At 47.3% G+C, this 21222-nt stretch overlaps 1 protein-coding gene across 10 annotated transcripts in view; it reads left to right on the top strand.

The window, feature by feature from the left end:
• Positions 1–21222, top strand: part of KLHL12 (kelch like family member 12) — a 116907-nt gene that overhangs the window by 46560 nt on the left and 49125 nt on the right. For 8 of the 10 annotated variants that reach the window (XR_006177177.2, XR_010600546.1, XM_065592419.1 and 5 more), the window contains 3 exons: positions 5083–5278; positions 6073–6231; positions 7253–7351. Coding sequence is in view for 8 of the 10 variants with exons in the window: in XM_065592419.1 (XP_065448491.1) it covers positions 5083–5278; positions 6073–6231; positions 7253–7351 (454 nt within the window). In the remaining 2 variants the exon portion in view is untranslated. Of the gene's footprint in view, positions 1–5082; positions 5279–6072; positions 6232–7252; positions 7352–7777; positions 8618–11989; positions 12820–21222 lie in introns of those variants that run through there. The other 2 variants (XM_065592416.1, XM_065592418.1) reach the window with 2 other exon arrangements.

Raw genomic sequence — 21222 nt, 5'->3', positions numbered from 1 at the left:
TCTTTATACATAAACCTTCTAGAACTCCGAGCAGTCTGCAATGCTTACCTCCAATTCCTCCCCTTCATCAAAAACCAAAACAACAGGATCATGACTGACAACATCGCCTGCATGTTTTATCTAAACAGACAAGGAGGAGCTCGAGCCCATCTCTTTGCACCGAAGTTATGAAGCTTTGGAATTGGTATCTCCAACACAATATCCAGATTTCAGCTTCTTACCTACCCGGTTCTTTAAACACTACCGCGGACGAGCTCAGCAGAGCATTTCCCCTAGATCACGAATGGGAGATAAACAAGACCATCCTACACAACATATTTAAAATATGAGGTTACCCGAAACTGGACCTTTTTGCAACCGCAAAACCAAGTACCCAGAATCCCGCTCCAGAGCTGGCCTAGGGAAACACTCCTTGGGGTGTTTCCAATGGAGCGGCAAATTACTGTACGCATCCCCCCCCCAATGCCACTTCTACACAGAGTGTTACTCAAAATACAGACAGACTGTGCCAGGGTCATACTAATAGCCCCTATGTGGCCCAGGCAAGTGTGGTACGCTTTTCTTACTGGGATGTCGATTTGCCTGCTGATTCCGCTGCCCCTTCTTCCGAACCTGTTATCAAAGCGGTCGACTACCCCACCCCAGCCTCTTTATCATGAAAGTGTAACTTACGAATGTAGATTTTTAATTTTTTTTAACATAACTGCACTCAAAAATAAAACAATGTAAAACTTTAGAGACTATAAGTCCACTCGGTCCTACTTCTTTTTAGCCAGTCGCTAAGGCAAACAAGTTTGTTTACGTTTATGGGAGATACTGCTGCCTACTTCTTATTTATAATGTCACCAGAAAGTGAGAACAGGCTTTTGCATGACACTTTTGTAGCTGGTGTTGCAAGGTATTTATGTGCCAGATATTCTAAACATTTGTATGTCCCTTCATGCTTTGGTCACCATTCCAGAGGACATGCTTCCATGCAGATGATGCTCATTTAAAAAAAAAAATGATTAATTAAATTTGTCACTGAACTTCTTTGGGGAGAATTGTATGTCCCCTGCTCTGTTTTACCCGCATTCTGCCATATATTTCATGTTATAGCAGGCTCGGATGATGACCCAGCACATGTTCGTTTTAAGAACATTTTCACAGCAGATTGGACAAAATGCAAAGAAGGTACCAATGTGAGATTTCTAAAAATAGCTACAGCACTCGACTGAAGGTTTAAGAAACTGAAGTGCCGTCCAAAATCTTAGGGGGACGAGGTGTGGAGCATGCTTTCAGAAGTCTTAAAAGAGCAACACTCCGATGAGGAAACTACAGAACCCGAACCACCAAAAAAGAAAATCAGCCTGCTGACGGCATCTGACTCAGATGATGAAAATGCACATGCATCGATCCGCTCCGCTTTGGATCATTATCGAGCAGAACCCATCTTCAGCATGGACGCATGTCCTCTGGAATGGTGATTGAAGCATGAAGGGACATATGAATCTTTAGCGCATCTGGCACGTAAATATCTTGCGACGCTGGCTACAACAGTGTCATGAGAAGGCCTGTTCTCACTTTCAGGTGACATTGTAATCAAGAAGTGGGCAGCATTATCTCCTGCAAATTGTAGCCAAACTTGTTTTGTCTGAGCAATTGGCTGAAGTAGGACTGAGTGGACTTGTAGATTCTAAAGTTTTACATTTGTTTTATTTTTGAATGCAGTTATTTTTTGTACATAATTTTTTGTACATAATTGTACTTTCATGATAAAGAGATTGCTCTACAATACTTATATTAGGTGAATTGAGAAATACTATTTCTTTGTTTTTTTACAGTGCAAATATTTGAAATAAAAATAATAATGTAAAGTAAGCACTGAACACTTTGTATTCTGTGTTGTAATTTAAATCAATATTTTGAAAATGTAGAAAATATCCAAAACTATTTAAATAAATTGTATTCTATTATTGTTTAACAGCGCAATTAATTTTTTTTAATTGTGTGACAGCCCTACTTTTTTTTTTTTTTTAAATAATATGGCATTTTTCCTTGATTGAGGGATTGTGGCTTTTTGGGCATCTAGTAAAGTGTTCTTTAGTTGTTCCAGCTATACCCTAGAGCAACAAAGATATGGAAACATGGTTTTGTTAGTATGTGATGCACAACTTCTGAAACTTCCTTATGAGTTGACTAGCTAAAGAAACCTGTGAGAGAATTAGAATGTAAATATAATTTACTTTATTGAAGTACACTAAGAACTCATAACATAAATACTGTAGAGCAGTGGTTCTCAAAGCTGGTCCACCGCTTGTTCAGGGAAAGCCCCTGGCGGGTCGGGCCGGTTTGTTTACCTGCCGCATCCGGAGGTTCGGCCGATCGCGGCTCCCACCCTCCGTGGTTCGCCACTCCAGGCCAATGGGGGCTGCGGCAAACGGTGGCAAGCACATCCCTCGGCCCGCGCTGCTTCCCGCAGCCCCCATTGGCCATGAGTGGCGAACTGCAGCCAGCGGGAGCCGCGATCGGCCGAACCTGCGGACAGGGCAGGTAAAGAAACCGGCCCGGCCCGCCAGGGGCTTTCCCTGAACAAGCGGCGGACCGGCTTTGAGAACCACTGCTGTAGAGCACTCTTCCTTTTGTTGGAAACACGTGTGTGTTGCCTCTGCAGAGCTAAAGTTGAATCTAGATTTCCATTTTAAGCCTCTCTCTAACTACTGATTGGAGCAACTGTTTTGTTTGTAAATTTCAATGTTTACTATAGGGCAGGCAAAGTGTTTTTTTAAAGATCTGGGAAAAGTGTTGGATTCCAGATGTTTGTGTGCTGCTTAATTAAAATGGGCAGTGTTCTAATGTGTCATCCCCCTTCTTCTTCCTCCCCCCGTGCCCCAACAAGTAAATCTTACTTATTTTTGGCTTTCTTGTTCTCAATTGTGGAAAATGTGAAGAACTCCCAATTTTATGCACAGCTGCAACTCCTTATGTACTTGAGAGTAGGGCTTTTTGAAATCACAGGAAAGGATTATATAGGAATCTTAATATTTTAGCCATAGAGATTAGTAAAGGATTAGGGTAGAGAAGCCAGTTTCATTATCCAGGGAAATGCCATTCCTGCTTGCTACTATTTTCTGTGAGCTAGAGGACTACAGATGTTCTCCAAGATAAGAAAAGGAGAAAGGAGTGGGGGGAGAGGGAGGAAGAGAAAAGGTAAGGGGGAGAAATTAGGGACTGAAGAGGGTGTGATGTGATTATAGGGCTGTATAAATGGCTGCATCATTGCCGATTTGTTTTAAGTTGCTACATAAGCTCTGCACCCAAAAAATATATATATATATATATTTAAACCTGCAAAGGACTTTATCAAATTGGGCTTCTGACCTTTTTGCTCCTTTTAAGATGGATAAAAAAATGGAATGGAAGGGTTTTTGTTTGTTTCTGGCTTTAAATTTTTTTTTTATTTATTTATTTTTACCTCAGAAGTATCTATCAGGAGTGTCAACTCTGATCTGCCCTGGTTTTGCTGAGTGTCTCAGAGCATGTGCACAATCTGCTTTCCCACCTTAATTGCAGGTATGAGGTTGGGGAATTTTAAACAAATACATCCTTTCTCCAAAATATTAATATGTTGTTGAAGTTAAATAGCTGTTTGTTTTTTGTTTTTTTTAAGTTTTAAGGGATTAAAAATCCCTTCTCTCAATTACTATAACTCTCAGTTTCTTATGATATCACATCACTAAGTCTACAGTCACCATTGAGTGTGTCTACACAGCAACTAGACACCCATGGCTCCAGCCCAAGCCTGGACATCTACACAGCAATGAAACAGCCCAAGCCCTGGGAGTCCGAGTGAACTGGCGCGGACCAGTCCCAAGTTTTTCTTTGGTGTGTAGACATACCCTCAGAGCCTAGACAGAACCTGAATTTCTAATATAGGAAAAGAAACAAGGGAAAAAACTTACAAAAAACCATTCACATTCTTCTTTTATCCATTGTAAAGAATTTTTTTAGAAAAGGCTCTAGCCCTATTCTTTCCTTTGCAGGTCACCATTAAGTCTCATATGGTCCAGGAAAAAAAATCAAACTATGAATGGAAATTGAGCCATGCAGTGATGTTTTGGAGGTGCCAGGATTCAGGAGACCTGAGTTCTGTCCCCCGCCCTGCTACTAGGACACACTAGATTTTGGTCACCTCTCTGTGCCTCAGTTTGATTATCTGAAATGGGGATAGTGATATCTTCTTTTTAAGCACTTTTTGATCTGCTGATAACAAGCACTGTATGAAGGCTAATTATTACTATTATTTCATTAACTGAGTGTGCAGAGACACTGAAACTATAGCTCCATGAGAGTGTGGCTTGCCCCCTTCATCTCCGTGGGGCCTTAAAACTGTGAAGCTTATTGATGATCATTTAAATGTCAACAGTAACTATTTCACCACTGATATTTTAACAGAGACACCTTGCTAACATGCGTGTTTGTTGCTGAATGTAATGGGAGATCGCAGAGAGAGGTCACTGGAGGAGCTAGTGGCTCCTGGGATGGAGAATGAGGAACACTACTTCCCAAATGTAAAGCCACCCCACCCTACCAAGTGGGGGGAGGTGGGAGAAGGGAGGGAGGAGCTGCATTTCCTTCCTAGAAGAGCCTGGATGCCATGAATTCCCAAATCCCATTCTGCTCTGGGGGTGAAACCTCCCAGATGTTCCCTACACGTCTGCCAAACTTTCCAGCTTTCCCTCTTGACAATTACTACAGTGCTGACAAGTGGTGGGAATGCAAACATCTCTGGAACGTTGAAGTTTTTGGGGCAACAGAAAGTAAACTGAATTTAATTGCAAAATAAATAGTGCAAAGGATATTGGACTGGGAGGTGGGAGCGCTGAGGGGGAGACCATAGGGAAGGGAATCCATACACACAGATTCAGGATTCCTACATATAATTTTCACCCATTATGCCACATAGAATTGAGGGCTTTGGCTATATAAACGGGTCCCTTTCAGTGTAACAGCAAAAAGGGATGGAATAATCTAGAGAGACTCTGATAGTTCTCAATGTATTGGTGTCATTTTCTGTCTTTGACACTTCTTCAAATGTGTTAGAGCATCACCCGTAAGAGGCGCTATGTTGCCACGGTGTCCCTGCATGATCGGATTTATGTGATTGGGGGATACGACGGCCGCTCCCGTCTCAGCTCTGTGGAGTGCTTGGATTACACGTCGGATGAGGATGGCATCTGGTACTCAGTGGCTCCAATGAATGTTCGTCGAGGCCTGGCAGGGGCCACTACCCTAGGAGGTACACACTGATCAGCACTTGTCACAGAGGCCAGACAGGTCCATTGCCAGCATGAAATACAGTGTGTCAGCATCTTCCGAGGGCAGGTGGCTGATAAGGGAAGAGGAGTAACTGATTGGAGATTGTATCTCTCAGCATTTGGAGTTTGAGAAAGAAAATCACTTGCCCATTAACTGTAAGAGCAGCTCTTCCTCTTCTTCATCCTAAGAGTGTGTGTTTCTAGTTCCAGGGAGTGGGAATCTTCCATTCTATACCCTGAAGTTCAGAATTCATCTCCCAGGCAGTTGTTAGAAACGTGTTGCTCCCAGAGATCAACTTCTGTGTGTCCCAGCTGGAAGTCGCTGCTGGGACCTGGTGCTAAACAGATTGGCCCTTTTTCCCCCTCTCTTGGCTGGGAGCACCTTCAGGGGCCTGTATTGATTCATTTGCTGCAGTTTAACATGTTTTTAAACATTCGATGAAATGTCATTTGCAGTGAACAATTTGAATATAACCAATAGATATTTTTCAATAGAACTGTATGAGGGAATATAGCTAAGGAAGGCCTTTGGGCTGGGATTTATGCAGCGGGTTTCAAGCATAGAGTGTTACATCTTTTAAATATTCATTCTAAGGAAGTGCTGATGTAACATCAATGAATGGCAGTGTCCAAGTGACCCTAGGCCTCTTCTATGCACAGGGACACACATACATGGTGTGCATGAAATAATATAAAGGGTGGGAAGTGCTGGAGAGGGAAGGGCATGTGTGTGTATTCATGTCTTTCTGAATCTGCTCCCCGTATTATGTTGCAGATATGATTTACGTTTCTGGTGGTTTTGATGGAAGCCGGCGTCACACCAGTATGGAAAGATATGACCCAAATATTGATCAATGGAGTATGCTGGGAGACATGCAAACAGCTCGGGAAGGAGCAGGACTGGTTGTAGCTAATGGTGTTATCTACTGCCTCGGTAGGTGACCTTAGGATCCATCAGCACTCTGCAAGTATTAGTGTTCCACCCAGAATTCAGGGCAAATACCATCTATAACGGGCTCTTGGGATGTGCAGAATACAGCCTAAAAGAGAATCCCAGTTGTTATATACTTTGCTCTCCTGAGATATTGGGTAGCTCAGTCAGCAGACAGATTTCTCACATAGTCACTGCTGAGGAGACATTTTGATGGCTTATACTGAAGTCATGGGAGGTGTGCTGGGTCACGTGCCAGCTGAGATATGAGTAAGTTTGGGGGATGTGTGCTGGCTGGAATGTGCAGGCTATGGGATAACTAGTTCCTGAGAGTAGCTTTGGCTATGGTGCCATTGGAACATGGAAAGGCTGGAGTGGCCTGTCCTGAGCTGCTTGTGTTCTAGCTCCTCTCTCTGGAGGCTGGAAGGCCCCAGCTGCCCATACTGAATGTTGTGAGTCCCAGATGGACAATGGTCTTAAACTCTTAAATGAACTCATTCTTTGGATGCTTCTCCAGGGCCCTTGGTCAAGGCAGCACCATGGCTTTGTTTTCTGACCACCCTCGTCATGGTCCTATTCTAGGGGAATCTCATGTCTCAGGCTGTCCGCTACATTTTCACTAACTGCTCCATCCTAGGTTCCCCAACCTTCCCTTGCTCCCTTCTTCTCCTTGCCCTCTGGGCTGGTAGCACAGTGTTCTTCCCCTGCTGAGGCAGTGTGACATGGCCACTCTGTGTACAATTTCCTGAAAAAGTTGCAATGGCTGCCTGTGCCTTCCACCTCAGGTCATCCCCAATCCCTGCTGTCTGTGGCCTCCAGAACTTTGATCCCTGCCTGGTGCAGGCTAGATTCTATGTTTGCTTTTGTTCAGCCTTGCGAGGCGCTGTGAGTAGTGTTGCTCACACTGCCAAGGAGTCACTAAGCCAGAGCCATCTGGGATGGAGCAGACACAGGCATTGCAATGTTCTCTTTGCAGAAACAGTGATCGGGGTTGAACCCACTGTTTGTTCCCATGTTGTTTCAGGTGGCTATGATGGGCTGAACATCCTGAACTCTGTAGAGAGGTATGACCCTCACACTGGACACTGGACAAATGTCACCCCAATGGCCACCAAGCGCTCAGGTGAGAACTCTGATATGCAGGGTGCACTGCTAGATTGAATAGAGCAATGATTTCTGGCCTGCCTTCATATCCTGGAGGCCATCATATATCTGCTGGCCTGTGGGGCTTAGCACTGTTATAGATGCACAGCAATCCTAGCAGCAGTCCTTACGCAGCCCTGGGTGACCATTGACTTAGCTCCACAAAGAGGCTTTTCTTGCTGTCTCCAGTATAGCCCTGGTGCCAACGGGACAGTGTTGTTCCCAAACGACGGGTCAGGATATGCCCTGGCCAGCAGTGCTCCTCTATCTCTATCAGGCATTCAGCACCCTAACTTCAGAATGCCTCCCACGAATTAAAAAGATCAGCAGTGCACTTTCTTCCTTTCTGGTCACCAAAAGGCAACCTTAGGGGTCTGATGGGTTTTATATTTGGTTTGCTTTTTAGTTTTTTTAAAGTGACCACAAAGGTGCTAGTGTGGGAGAACCTGAGTGAACCTGAGTGAAAAGAGGGGGGTCGCATTCAGCTTTGAATGTGATGAGGTTAGTTGTCATTTTGATTTCATCTTGTAGTAAGTTTCCATGGTTTTTCTCCATCTGCTATGAAGATTCTGTCTTCCATAGTCACTAACCCTCCTCAGTGGCTGACCATTTCATTGTCCAATTCAGTGTAGCCATTGGAGGGTGACATGGTCACAGAGACACAGATACTTGGACCAGTTCCATGCAGAGAATCAAGACAGTGATGGGGGAGGGATAGCTCAGTGGTTTGAGCATTGGCCTGCTAAACCTAGGGTTGTGAGTTCAATTCTTGAGGGGGCTACATAGGGATCTGGGGCAAAATCAGTACTCAGTCCTGCTAGTGAAGGCAGGGGGCTGGACTCAATGACCTTTCAGGGTCCCTTCCAGTTCTATGAGATAGGTATATCTCCATATATTATTTTATTATTCAATGAGGAGCCAGTGCAGAAAGCAGTGTTTCATGGAGATGTGTTCCTAGTGGCCTGTGGTGTTGAGCAGCTGGGCTGCTGAGTTTATTGTGGGCACTAACTACAATAGTTGTATGGTAGTGCACACTAGAGTTCAGGATGTATTCCTGCGTCCATTCAACTTCCCTTCTCATTTTTTGAAAACAATTCATTTGGGACTGAAATCATTCATCTTCTTTCAGAGTAGCAGCCGTGTTAGTCTGTATCCGCAAAAAGAACAGGAGTACTTGTGGCACCTTAGAGACTAACAAATTTATTAGAGCATAAGCATAATGCATATAGAGTGGAATATATATTGAGGAGATATATATACACACATACAGAGAGCATGAACAGGTGGGAGTTGTCTTACCAACTCTGAGAGGCCAATTAAGTAAGAGAAAAAAACTTTTGAAGTGATAATAAAGATAGCCCAGTCCAGACAGTTTGATAAGAAGTGTGAGAATACTTACAAGGGGAGATTGATTCAATGTTTGTAATGGCTCAGCCATTCCCAGTCCTTATTCAATCCTGAGTTGATTGTATCTAGTTTGCATATCAATTCCAGCTCAGCAGTCTCTCGTTGGAGTCTGTTTTTGAAGTTTTTCTGTTGTAAGATAGCCACTCGCAGGTCTGTCATTGAATGGACAGACAGGTTAAAGTGTTCTCCCACTGGTTTTTGAGTATTATGATTCCTGATGTCAGATTTGTGTCCATTAATTCTTTTGCTTAGAGACTGTCTGGTTTGGCCAATGTACATGGCAGAGGGGCATTGCTGGCACATGATGGCATATATCACATTGGTAGATGTGCAGGTGAACGAGCCCTTGATGGTATGGCTGATGTGATTAGGTCCTATGATGATGTCACTTGAATAGATGTGTGGACAGAGTTGGCACAAATCTGACTCAAAAACCAGTGGGAGAACACTTTAACCTGTCTGGCCATTCAATGACAGACCTGCGGGTGGCTATCTTACAACAGAAAAACTTCAAAAACAGACTCCAACGAGAGACTGCTGAGCTGGAATTGATATGCAAACTAGATACAATCAATTCAGGATTGAATAAGGACTGGGAATGGCTGAGCCATTACAAACATTGAATCTATCTCCCCTTGTAAGTATTCTCACACTTCTTATCAAACTGTCTGGACTGGGCTATCTTGATTATCACTTCAGAAGTTTTTTCTCTCTTACTTAATTGGCCTCTCAGAGTTGGTAAGACAACTCCCACCTGTTCATGCTCTCTGTATGTGTGTATATATATCTCCTCAATATATATTCCACTCTATATGCATCCGAAGAAGTGGGCTGTAGTCCACAAAAGCTTATGCTCTAATAAATTTGTTAGTCTCTAAGGTGCCACAAGTACTCCTATTCATCTTCTTGGTACTTACGCTCTACGAATATGTGTAGATTATTACCATGTGATTCTGTTCTCCCTACTTAGTCAGATTAGACAGTTCTAGCTCTTCTAATCATTCCTAGTACATTGATCCCTCCAGCCCCCCAATCATGTTGCTGCTTTTCTTTGAACTCCCTCCAGTTTGTCTTCATGCCCAAAAGGAGCATTATAAAATATTTTCTATAAAGTCTAGGAAACGAAATAGCCAAAACCTTTGGTCAAGTGACACATAAGCTTGTGAAGTAAAAAATTAAGAACTGATGTACCAGTAGGTACTTCTTTAACAAAATAACCCTTACAAAGCAAGAAATTCTCAAGCTAATGTTCCATAAACAGTCTTGCCGCCAGCTTTACTGCACAGTTCATGCATACAGACCATTAAACAGAAACCTTCTCCGTGAGGAGCCTCAAAACAACCAGAACTCTGCCTTACTAAAACAAATAAACATCATCCATTCAGTGCATAGATTCTCTCAAAATTACACCTAAACATTTTAACACATTACTTTTATTCGTGCAAAGTTTATAAAAAGCCTGTCTTTTCATTCAGCCATATACAGTCTACAAAATCAAACTAGCTATTCAAGACCATTTGCATGTCTTAGGTTTTTTAATAGCACCCTTCATAGTAGAAATCTTTCCCTACTGAGGGAAATAATTCTATGTTCCCATATTTAGAAAATGATCATTAGAGACAAAGCTACTGGATGAACATACATTAAAATTAATTCTTACACCAAATCATAAAATGTATCCATTACACAGGAGCTATTCATGTCTCAGTGAATGAGCCAAATTGCTCAGACAGAACAAACAATATACACATATGATCAGTTATCCAAGCAGATCATGTTAAAAAGGCATGTGATGTCCATGTTCAGCTGTCATTAAAGTGAAAGGAAAAACAATCATTGATTTCAGTGGAATTTGGATCTGACTATAAAATGTTAGGGAACACAAAGCTTGGGTCAGAGTAAAGGTTTGGGTGCTGGTCACATTTTTGTTTCCAGACTGGGTGTTTCGGTTGGTATCAGAATTGTTTATATAAATTTAACTTACAATTTCCACATGTTTTAACATGTTAACGTATTTACAGATGTGCTTGATGATACATCTTCCCTTGGACTGCTCTTAGCAACATTAAATGTAATTTACTGGAGTCTATTGTTAATTACTGTATTATTGGGTAACTAATATATAAAGTGAAATCTTGTACAAGAGATCACTATTTATTAGGCAGCTTTCTGTCTTGAGACCACCCCAAAATACCCTTAAATGTATCAAGTAAGGCTGTCGATTAATTGCAGTTAACTCACGCAATTAACTAAAAAAAATTAATTGTAATTAAAACAATCACGATTAATTGCAGGTTTAATCGCATTGTTAAACACTAGAATACCAATTGAAATGTATGAAATATTTTGGATGTTTTTTCCAACATTTTCATATCATATTCTGTGTTGTAATTGAAATCAAAGTGTATATTATTCTTGATTACAAATATTTGCACTGTAAAAGATAAACAAAAGAAATAGTATTTTTCAATTCACCTCATACAAGTACTGTAGTGCAATCTCTGTGTGGTGAAAGTGCAACTTACAAATGTAGATTTTTTGTTGTTGTTACATAACTGCAGTCAAAAACAAAACTGTGTAAAACTTCAGAGCCTACAAGTCCAGTCAGTCCTACTTCCTCAACCAATCGCTAAGACAAACAAGTTTGTTTACATTTACAGGAGCTGATGCTGCCCTCTTCTTATTTACAATGTCAACAGAAAGTGAGAATAGGCATTTCCATGGCACTTTTGTAACAGGCATTGCAAGGTATTTACGTGCCAGATATGCTAAACATGAGTATGCCCCTTCATGCTTCGGCCACCATTCTAGAGGAGTATCAGAGGGGTAGCCGTGTTAGTCTGAATCTGTAAAAAGCAACAGAGGGTCCTGTGGCACCTTTGAGACTAACAGAAGTATTGGGAGCATAAGCTTTCGTGGGTAAGAACCTCACTTCTTCAGATGCAAGTGCATCTGAAGAAGTGAGCTTCTTACCCACGAAAGCTTATGCTCCCAATACTTCTGTTAGTCTCAAAGGTGCCACAGGACATTCTAGAGGACACGCTTCCATGCTGATGATGCTTGTTAAAAAAATAATGCGTTCATTAAATTTGTGACTCAGCTCCTTGGGGGAGAATTTTATGTCTCCTGCTCTGTTATACCCGCATTCTGCCATATATTTCATGTTATAGCAAGCACGGATGATGACCCAGCACATGTTGTTCATTTTAAGAACACTTTCACTGCAGACTTGACAAAATGCAAAGAAGGTACCAATGTGAGATTTCAAAAGATAGCTACATCACTCCACCCAAGGTTTAAGAATCTGAAGTGCCTTCCAAAATCTGAGAGGGATGAGGTGTGGCGCATGCTTTCAGAAGTTTTAAAAGAGCAACAGTCTGATGAGAAAACTCCAGAACCCAAACCACCAAAAAAGAAAATCAGCCTTCTGTTGGTGGCATCTGACTCAGATAATGAAAATGAACATGCATCAGTCCGCACTGCTTTGGATTGTTATCGAGCAGAACCCATCATCAGCATGGAATGTCCCCTGGAATGGTGTTTGAAGCATGAAGGGACATATGAATCTTTAGCGCATCTGGCACGTAAATATCTTGCAATGCTGGCTACAACCGTGCCATGAGAACGCCTGTTCTCATTTTCAGGTGACATTGTAAACAAGAAGTGGGAAGCATTATCTCCTGTAAATGTAAACAAACTTGTTTGTCTGAGCGATTGGCTGGACAAGAAGTAAGACTGAGTGGACTTGCAGGCTCTAAAGCTTTACATTGTTTTATTTTTGAATGCAGTTATTTTTTGTACATAATTCTACATTTGTAAGTTCAGCTTTCATGATAGAGATTGCACTACAGTATTTGTATTAGGTGAATTGAAAAATACTATTTCTTTTGTTTTTTACAGTGCTTGTAATCAAAAATAAATATAAAGTGAACACTGTAAACTTTGTATTCTGTGTTATAATTGAAATCAATATATTTGAAAATGTAGAAAACATCCCCAAAAATTAAATAAATGTTATTCTATTATTGTTTAACAATGCAATTAATTGTGCGATTGATTTTTTTAATCGCTTGACAGCCCTAATATCAAGTATAATTTGCTCCACTATGGGATAGCTTGGAAGGGAATACTGGTTCTTCTTCAAGTGCTTGCTCATGTCGATTCCATTTTAGGTGTGCATGCATCCATGTGCACAGTTGTCATAGATTTCTGCTTTAGTGGTATCTGTAGGGCTGGCTGTGGTGCCCTCTAGAGTAGCGCTCCCATGCGGCAGTATATCAGGCACCGCTGGCCCTGTGCCCTCTCAGTTCCTTCTTACCACCCGTGACAGTTGGTTGAGCGCCTTGTCTTGCTTGACTCTGGACTCATGGCACCGCTCCCCATACTGCCAGTACTGATGACCATCCGGCCATAGATCACCTATATGCTGAGCACCCTCTCCCAGAAGGTCTCCTTGTCGTCAGTCCCCATCCTGTAGGGCTTGCTCAGGGTCTCGACGTCGGTCACGCTCGCCCGGGTACAGCTCCCCCAGCAGGCGGCGCGACTCCTCGTCACACCGCTGTTCGCCTACCAGGGTCAATAGACAGACTCAGGCCACAATGGCTCCGCCGTGGTCACCGGAAGGGCAATGGTCGGATTGGACCACAACTTCTCAGCCTGTCACTGAGGCGGGGTGACTCCCCTCCGACGCGGGAACAGGTGGCACAGGCTGCAGTGCCAACACAGCAGGATCCATGCCCCTCCACCTCCAGTGGCAGTCCTGGAATCCATGGGGGGTGCCGGTGATATCGGTCCAGTACTCCCAGCCCTCCCTGGCCACATCAGACAAACCGGCCAAGGTGCAGCCGGTGCCACAATCGGAGCACAGCACTGCGGTGGAGGCGGAACCCGCACCCCGTACTCTGGCGCCGAGGAAGCCCTCCCCCAATAAAGAAGGGGGTGACACCATCCCTCAGGCCACTCAGTCGTCATCGTTATCCCTGGATGAGGCGATGGTCAGACCTTCCCACAACAGCAGTCCCCTGGACGATTTTAAGGAGCACCAGGCCCTCCTTAAACGTGTGATAGAGAATCTGAGCTTACAAATCGAAGAGGTTGCTGAAGTGTCATCTCGGCCACCACACCAGCAAAAATTGCATTGCCCATCTATCCAGGGTTTGTCAAACTAGCCAAATCGATGTGGCAAATGCCCTCATCTATTCCACCCAAATCCTAAAAAGCGGAAAAGAAATACTATGTCCCTACAAAGGGCTTTGAGTATCTGTATACTCCTCCCGCCGCGGCATCACTGTTCGTGTCTGCGGTGAATGAAAGGAACAGACAGGGCCACCCCAGCAGAACCTCAAAAATAGAGGCCAAGAGACTCGACCTATTTGGGAGAAAAGTTTATTCAACTGCCAGCTTACAGTTTAGGGTCTCTAACCACCAGCCCCTGCTGGGACGTTATAACTTTAACCTGTGGAAGTCCCTTAATAAGTTCATGGGGGCCCTCCCACAGGATCGTGCCCATGAGTTTGCCGCATTGGTGAGCAAAGGCATGGCGGTGGCCCGTGGAGTCCTCCAGATGGCCTGGGTGCGATGGGCTCAGCTGCCAGGGTGGTCTTGTTGGTGGTGGCCATGCAACACAGCTCCTGGTTGCAGGCTTTTGGGCTTCTCAGGAGATGCAGACCACGATACAGGACCTGCCATTTGAGGGTTTGGGGCTCTTTTCTGAGCTGACTCTAGGCTCCTGAGCTACCCTCCGTTCCCTGGGTCTGCACACCCCTCAGCTGTCCAGGAAGCTGTTCTGCCCTCTGCCTCCTCCTCAGACGCAGTCTAGGTCCTGGGGGGCTCCCAGGTCTGACTCCTACAGGAGAAAGAACAAGGACAAAGCGCCTAAGAGACACTACGCATCCTCTTCCTGTCCACCTGCTCAACCTGATCCTCCCAGAAGTCAGGGAGGCCAGAAGCAGTCCTTTTGAGGGTGCGCTCAAGGACCCCAGCCACTGTACTGGATCCAACCCTCCCTTTCCTCAACTGCCTCCGTGTCACCTTGGACCGGTGGGTGCTAGATACAGTTTCTTCTGGCTATATCCTGCAATTTACAGCTGACCACCCCTCCCACTTCTCCCTTGTCCCTCTTCAGGGACCCTTCTCACGACGTGGAAGGCAGAGGATTCTACTTCTGCTACTTCCTATTTCCGAAGGCAAAAGGAAGCCTCAGACCCACATGCGTCACCTCAACAAGTCGCTCCAGAAGTTGAAGTTCCACATGGTCTCCCTGGCCTCCATCATCCCCTCCCTGGATCCAGGAGACTGGTACGCCGTCCTCGATTTAAAGGACGCATACTTCCATATTTCCATCTTCCTGGGGCACCGGTGCTTCCTCCGCTTCATGTTGGGAGGGCGCCATTTCCAGTTTACGGCGATGCCCTTTGGTCTTTCGTCGGCCCCGAGGATATTCATAAAATGTATAGCACCAGTGGCTGCTTACCTGAGGCTTCGGGGAGTCCAAATATACCCATACCTCGACGACTGGTTGGTTGATAAAGGGCTGGTCTCTGGGTCAGGTGTGGAGGCATCTCAACCTGGTCTGTTCCACCTGTTGCGACCTGGGGTTTATAATAAATGAGACAAAGTAAACCTTAATCCCGGTACAATACATAGAGTTCTTCGGAGCGGTCCTCGACTTCACTCGGGCCAGGGCTTTCCTCCCCGAGACTCGGTTCCAGGCCATGTTGGACCTTATCGCAGGCCTGCAGGCCCACCCACTCACCACCACCCACACGTGCCTGAGGGTGCTGGGCCACATGGCAGCATGTACTTGCATGGTCTGGCATGCACGACTCAGCCTCAGATCTGTTCAGTGTGGCTGGTGTCAGTCTACGTCCCCAACTGGCACAGCATGAGCCGGGTGGTCAGGATTCTGGACAGCGTCCTGGCGTCCCTCATCTGGTGGCAGGATCCCGCGTTGGTGTTGGAAGGTGTTTCCTTTGCGGCCCCATTCTCGTCGGTGACCCCTGTCTCCAACGCCTTGGACCTGGGCTGGGGAGCCCACCTCGGCAATCTTAACACTCAAGGCCATTGGTCCAGTCAAGTTTGTTTCCTTCATATCAATGTCAAGGAACTCAGGAAGTCTGACTGGCCTGCCAGGCCTTTCTACCTCATATAGAAAACAGGGTGGTACAGGTCCTGACGGACAACACGGCTACAGTTTTCTGTATCAACAGGCAGGGCGGAGCCAGGTCATTGGCCCTTTGCCAGGAAACCCTCTGGCTCTGGGATTTCTGTCTACAGTACAATATCCATCTTGTAGCCGCTCACCTTCCGGGGTCCAAGAACCCGTTGGCTGATCGCCTCAGCAGGACGTTCTTTTCTCGCTACGAGTGGTCCCTTCATCCAGAGGTGGTCAGCTCCATCTTCCACAGGTGGGGAATTCCCCAGGTGGACTTGTTCGCTTCCAGGCAGAACAGGAAGTACCACGTCTTCTGCTCAATTGGGGGCATGGACAGAGGAGCCCTGTCTGACGTCTTTCTACTCCCATGGTCGGAGGCTTTGATGTACACCTTCCCTCCGGTACCGTTGCTTCCCAGGATTCTCATGAAGATCAAACAGGACAGGGCGACAACACTGGTTCAGCACCCTCCTGGGCCTCGGTAGCAACCCTGTTCCAGCTACCGCTCAGGTCGGACATGTTGTCCAAGAACCACAGCAGTCTTCTGCACCCCAACCTGCCAGCACTACATCTGACAGCCTGGCTGCTGCATGGTTAAACGCACAGGAGCAGCAGTGCTCGGCAGAGGTTCAGCATGTTCTGTTGGGAAGCAGGAAGCCCTCCACTAGAGCGAACTATGTGGCCAAGTGGAGACGGTTCACCTGTTGGATTGCGGACAAAGCTGTTCATCCAGAGCGGGCTTCACTGTAGCTTATTCTGGACTACCTCCTGCATCTCAAGCTCCAGGACTTGTCCCTCTTATTGATCAAGGTCCCTCTAGCAGTCATCTCGGCCTTCCACCCGCTGTTACAGAGTAGGTCTGTTTTTGCTCAGGATTTCGTGACCAGATTCCTTAAAGGCTTGGAGTGCCTCTACCCACAAGTCAGAGACACTGTCCCTCCGTAAGACTTGAATCTGGTGCTGTCTCAGCTCACGGGTCCTCCCTTTGAGCCCTTGGCTTCCTGTTCTCTCCTCTCCTCGAAGGTCGCGTTCCTGGTTGCAGTGATGTCGGTATCTAAGATGTGGGTATCTAAGATTCAGGTGCTTACCTCGGAGCTGCCGTACACGGTCTTCTACAAGGACAAGGTCCAGCTAAGGCCGCACCTGGCTTTTCTTCCTAAAGTAGTCTGTTTCATTGGAGCCAGGATATTTATTTACCAGTCTTCTTTCCAAAGCCGCATAAGTCAGAAGAGGAGCGCAGACTACATGCCCTAGACATTAGGAGGGCTCTAACTTTCTATGTGGACAGGACCAAGTCGTTCCGTAAGTCGATGCAATTGTTCGTCACAGTGGCTAACAGGATGAAAAGTTGCCCAGTATCCACTCAAAGAATTTCTTCTTGGATCACTGCCTGCATTCGCTTCTGCTATGACCAAGCGAAGGTGCCATCCCCAGTGATTGTCACCGCCCACTCTACCAGGGCGCAGGCCTCTTCAGCAGCCTTTCTGGCCCATGTGCCTATCCAGGGCATCTGTAGAGGGGCCACATGGTTGTCTGTCCACACCTTTACATCCCACTATGCGCTGACCCAGCAGGCCTGGGACAATGCTGGCTTCGGTAGGGCAGTACTGCAAGCCGCTAAGCTGTGAACTCTGAGCCCATCTCTGTTGATACTGCTTGTGAGTCACCTACAAGGGAATCAACATGAGCAAGCACTCGAAGAAAAAACAGTTACCTACCTTTCGTAACTGTTGTTCTTCTTCGAGTGATTGTTCATGTCCATTCCAAGCAGGTGTGTGCGCGCCGCGTGCACGCCAGCCGGAAGATTTTCCCATAGCAGCGTCCGTAGGGTCGGCTCCGGCGCCCCCTGGAGTGGCGCCTTTATGGCGCTGTATATGGGGCCAGCTGACCCCCCACTGCCTCAGTTCCTTCTTACCGCCGGTGACGGCTAGCTGGAACTTCTCTTGCTCTTTAGCAATCATGGCAGTGTTCTATAGTTCTTGTACATAGTGTATTAGTTAGTAGTTAGTGTTACTGTTAGATAGTTAGGTGTCAGTTGGGGGGGTTTTCCCCAACTTTTCGTCGCCCCGCTGGGGCATGCCCGGGTCCCCAGGGTTTAAACTCTGTCGGGACTGCGGGAAGTTTATGCCAAAAAGTGATCCGCACTCTTCCTGCTTGCGGTGCCTCGGGGAGACCCATCAAAGGGACAGGTGTCCTATTTGCAGGGCTTTTCGCCCCAGGACTCTCAAGGATAGAGAGCAGAGACTTAAAGTCCTCCTAATGGAGGCGGCACTGCGGCCGCAATCGGATCCTGGACCTTCAGAGCCGGCACCCAGCATTTCATCCTCGGTGCGCAGTGCCCCGGCACCGGAGATAAGTCGTGAGGCCAGGGCCCCAAGACCCCGGCACCGCAGAGAGTCGGCGCATAAGAAATCGTCTTCGACAAGACGCCGCTCTCCTTCGCCGGTGCCGGCTAAAAAGAACAGGTCGCGGACCGAACAATCTCCCCACGGGGACTCGGGCGCAGTCCACGATTGTTACGGGGCAACCTGCGCCGCAGACCCATCCGGCCATCCTGTTGACTCCCGCCCCGGAGAGGGCAAGGTCAAGTCCGGAACGCCATAGATCCCCGGACATTATGGAGGAGGTCCGCCTCCCATCGACGCCTGAGGCGTTCGAGGCTGCCTCAGACCTCTTGAACCTTCCGGTGCCGGCGTCGCCGCACCGGTGCGGACAACCTCTGGCTGCCGCCGGGCCCCAGTATCACTCTAAGGGTAAACCAGTGATGCGCTCACCGCACTCTCCACGCGGCGCCACAGTAGCGGCACCGGCGCGAGCACCCCAGCCGGCGACTGTGGGTACCACTCCTCCGATGTCCTCCTATTCAGAGACTTCTGACTCGGAGGCGGACTCCTACAGTTCTAACAGATCGAGGAGCAGATCGTCCTCGCGTAGGAGTGCCCAATCATACCCGCCACAGTGGCATCAGCAGCAGGAGTGGCAACCACCTCCACAGTGGCCGTTCTGGACGCCATGGGCCTACCATCAGTCGGTGGGTCAGGCGTACGGTCCCCGCTCACGAACCGCTTCCATCTCCTCAGCGTCTGGGGCACCACCGCTAATGCCACCGCCATCTGACAGGAGTGTGCCACAAGGCATTACGGCACCCCCAGGTCAAACAGTGGCACCGACAGGGGCTTTGCTTCCTTCAGCACAGGCACTGCCCAGCATTCCTCGGCGTTCGGTGGCGACCCCGGTACCGGCCGCGGTGCCGCATCTTGAGCCTGCACCGGCCGCGCAGCCGGAGTACCGTGTGCCGCAGGTCCTTCTAGCAGGGAGACGTGCTAGATGAAGGGCAGCTACATGGAACATCTTCCTCTTCATCTCCGGATGAGGCAGTAGCGGGAACTTCTGCTGCTCCGGCTTTAGAGGATAATAGACTCCTCCAATAGCTCCTTACTCGAGCGGCCCAGAGACTCTCGATACAGACGGAACAGATCGAGGTGGACACCGATCCTGTAATTGATATCCTGGCCCTGTCGGGCCCATCTAAGGTGGCCCTACCCCTCATAAAAACCATTGCGGACACAACCCGCACTTTGTGGCAAACTCCAGCCTCATTGGCCCCTACAGCCAAAAAGACTGAGAGGCGGTATTTTGTCCCAGCCAAGGGCTGTGAACATCTTTACACACACCCCCCGCCGGACTCCCTGGTGGTGGATGCGGCCAACGAGAGGGAGCGTCAAGGTTTTCAGGGATCCACTCCTAAAAATAGGCTAAAAAGTTGGACCTCTTTGGACGTAAGGTCTATTCAGCGGGGGGCCTACAGTTGCGTATTGCCAATCAGCAGGCCATAGTGAGCCTGTATGGACACAACACATGCTCGGCTTTGTCTAGGTTTACGGACCTCCTCCTGCAGGATTCACGAACCGAGTTCTCGGCCCTTGTCGAGGAGGGCAGATTAATTACTCGAGCTTCCCTTCAGGCAGCCTTGGACGCAGCCGATTCGGCCTCGCGCACGTTGGCTACTGGTCTCGTCATGAGGCGCGGAGCCTGGCTTCAAGTTTCCGGCCTTCCTCATGAAGTCCAACAGACTATACAGGACTTACCCTTCGAAGGGCCCACACTTTTCTCAGAAAAGACGGACAAACGGCTCCATAGCCTAAAGGACCACCCTCCGTTCTTTAGGCCTACACACCCCTGTTACTCAGTGTAGGCAGTTTAGACCGCCACAGGCCCCGCGTCATATCAACCTCAAAATCGAGGTGATGCCGTGCGCAGGAGACCGGGGACTAGCAGGAGGAGGCAACAACAGTAGCCCTTCGGACGGTCTTCTGCCCAACCAAGGCCTCCGCAGGGGCCTAGGCCACCATTTTGAGGGTTCGGTCGAGGACGGCCTACCGGACAGATCTCTGGATCCTCCCAACCTTACCTTTTCATCACGTCTGTCCCCCTTCTATCGTGCGTGGGCCCGGATCACGTCAGACGCTTGGGTGCTTCGCACGGTAGAGGAGGGATATTTTATCCAGTTTTCCTCCCTCCCGCCCCACCAGCCCTCCTCCCTGTCCCTCTTCAGGGACCCCTCTCACAAGCAACTTCTCCTTCAAGAAGTTCAGTCCCTCCTTACAGCAGGGGCAGTGGAGGAGGTGCCTCCAGAACTACGGGGCAAGGGCTTCTATTCTCAATATTTCCTAATACCGAAAGTGAAAGGGGGCCTCAGACCTATTCTGGACTTGCGGCGTCCCAACAAGTTTGTCAAGAAGCTCAAGTTCCGCATGGTCTCCCTGTCCTCCATCATTCCTTCCCTGGATCCAGGAGACTGGTATGCCACCCCCGACTTAAAGGATGCATGCTTCCATATCGCGATAATCCCTCGCCACAGGCGTTACCTCAGGTTTCTCGTCGGCAACGTTAATCTACAGTTCACGGTCCTACCCTTCGGTCTATCAGCAGCCCCAAGGGTCTTCACGAAGTGCATGGCAGTCGTGCCAGCCTTCCTCCGCAGGCAAGGGATCCAGGTATTCCCTTACCTGGACGATTGGCTCATCAAGGGCAGGACCAAGGCACTCGTGGAGGCTCAGGTGGTCTTCATCAGGCACACCTTCAGCTCCCTCAGCCTCTTACTCATCGAGGCCAAGTCCACTCTTTCTCCAACACAAAGAATCGAATTCATAGGAGCACTTCTGGACTCGACACAAGCCAGAGCATATCTCCCAGAGGCCAGATTCCGAACTTTGTCCAACATCATTCTCGGCCTCCAAAGTTACCCTACCACCACAGTAAGAAGCTGCCTCAAATTACTAGGGCACATG

This window comes from Chrysemys picta, chromosome 4 (genome assembly GCF_011386835.1).
Source record: "Chrysemys picta bellii isolate R12L10 chromosome 4, ASM1138683v2, whole genome shotgun sequence".
Taxonomy (NCBI): Eukaryota; Metazoa; Chordata; order Testudines; family Emydidae; genus Chrysemys; species Chrysemys picta.
This window is presented reverse-complemented; position numbering and strand designations above follow the sequence as displayed.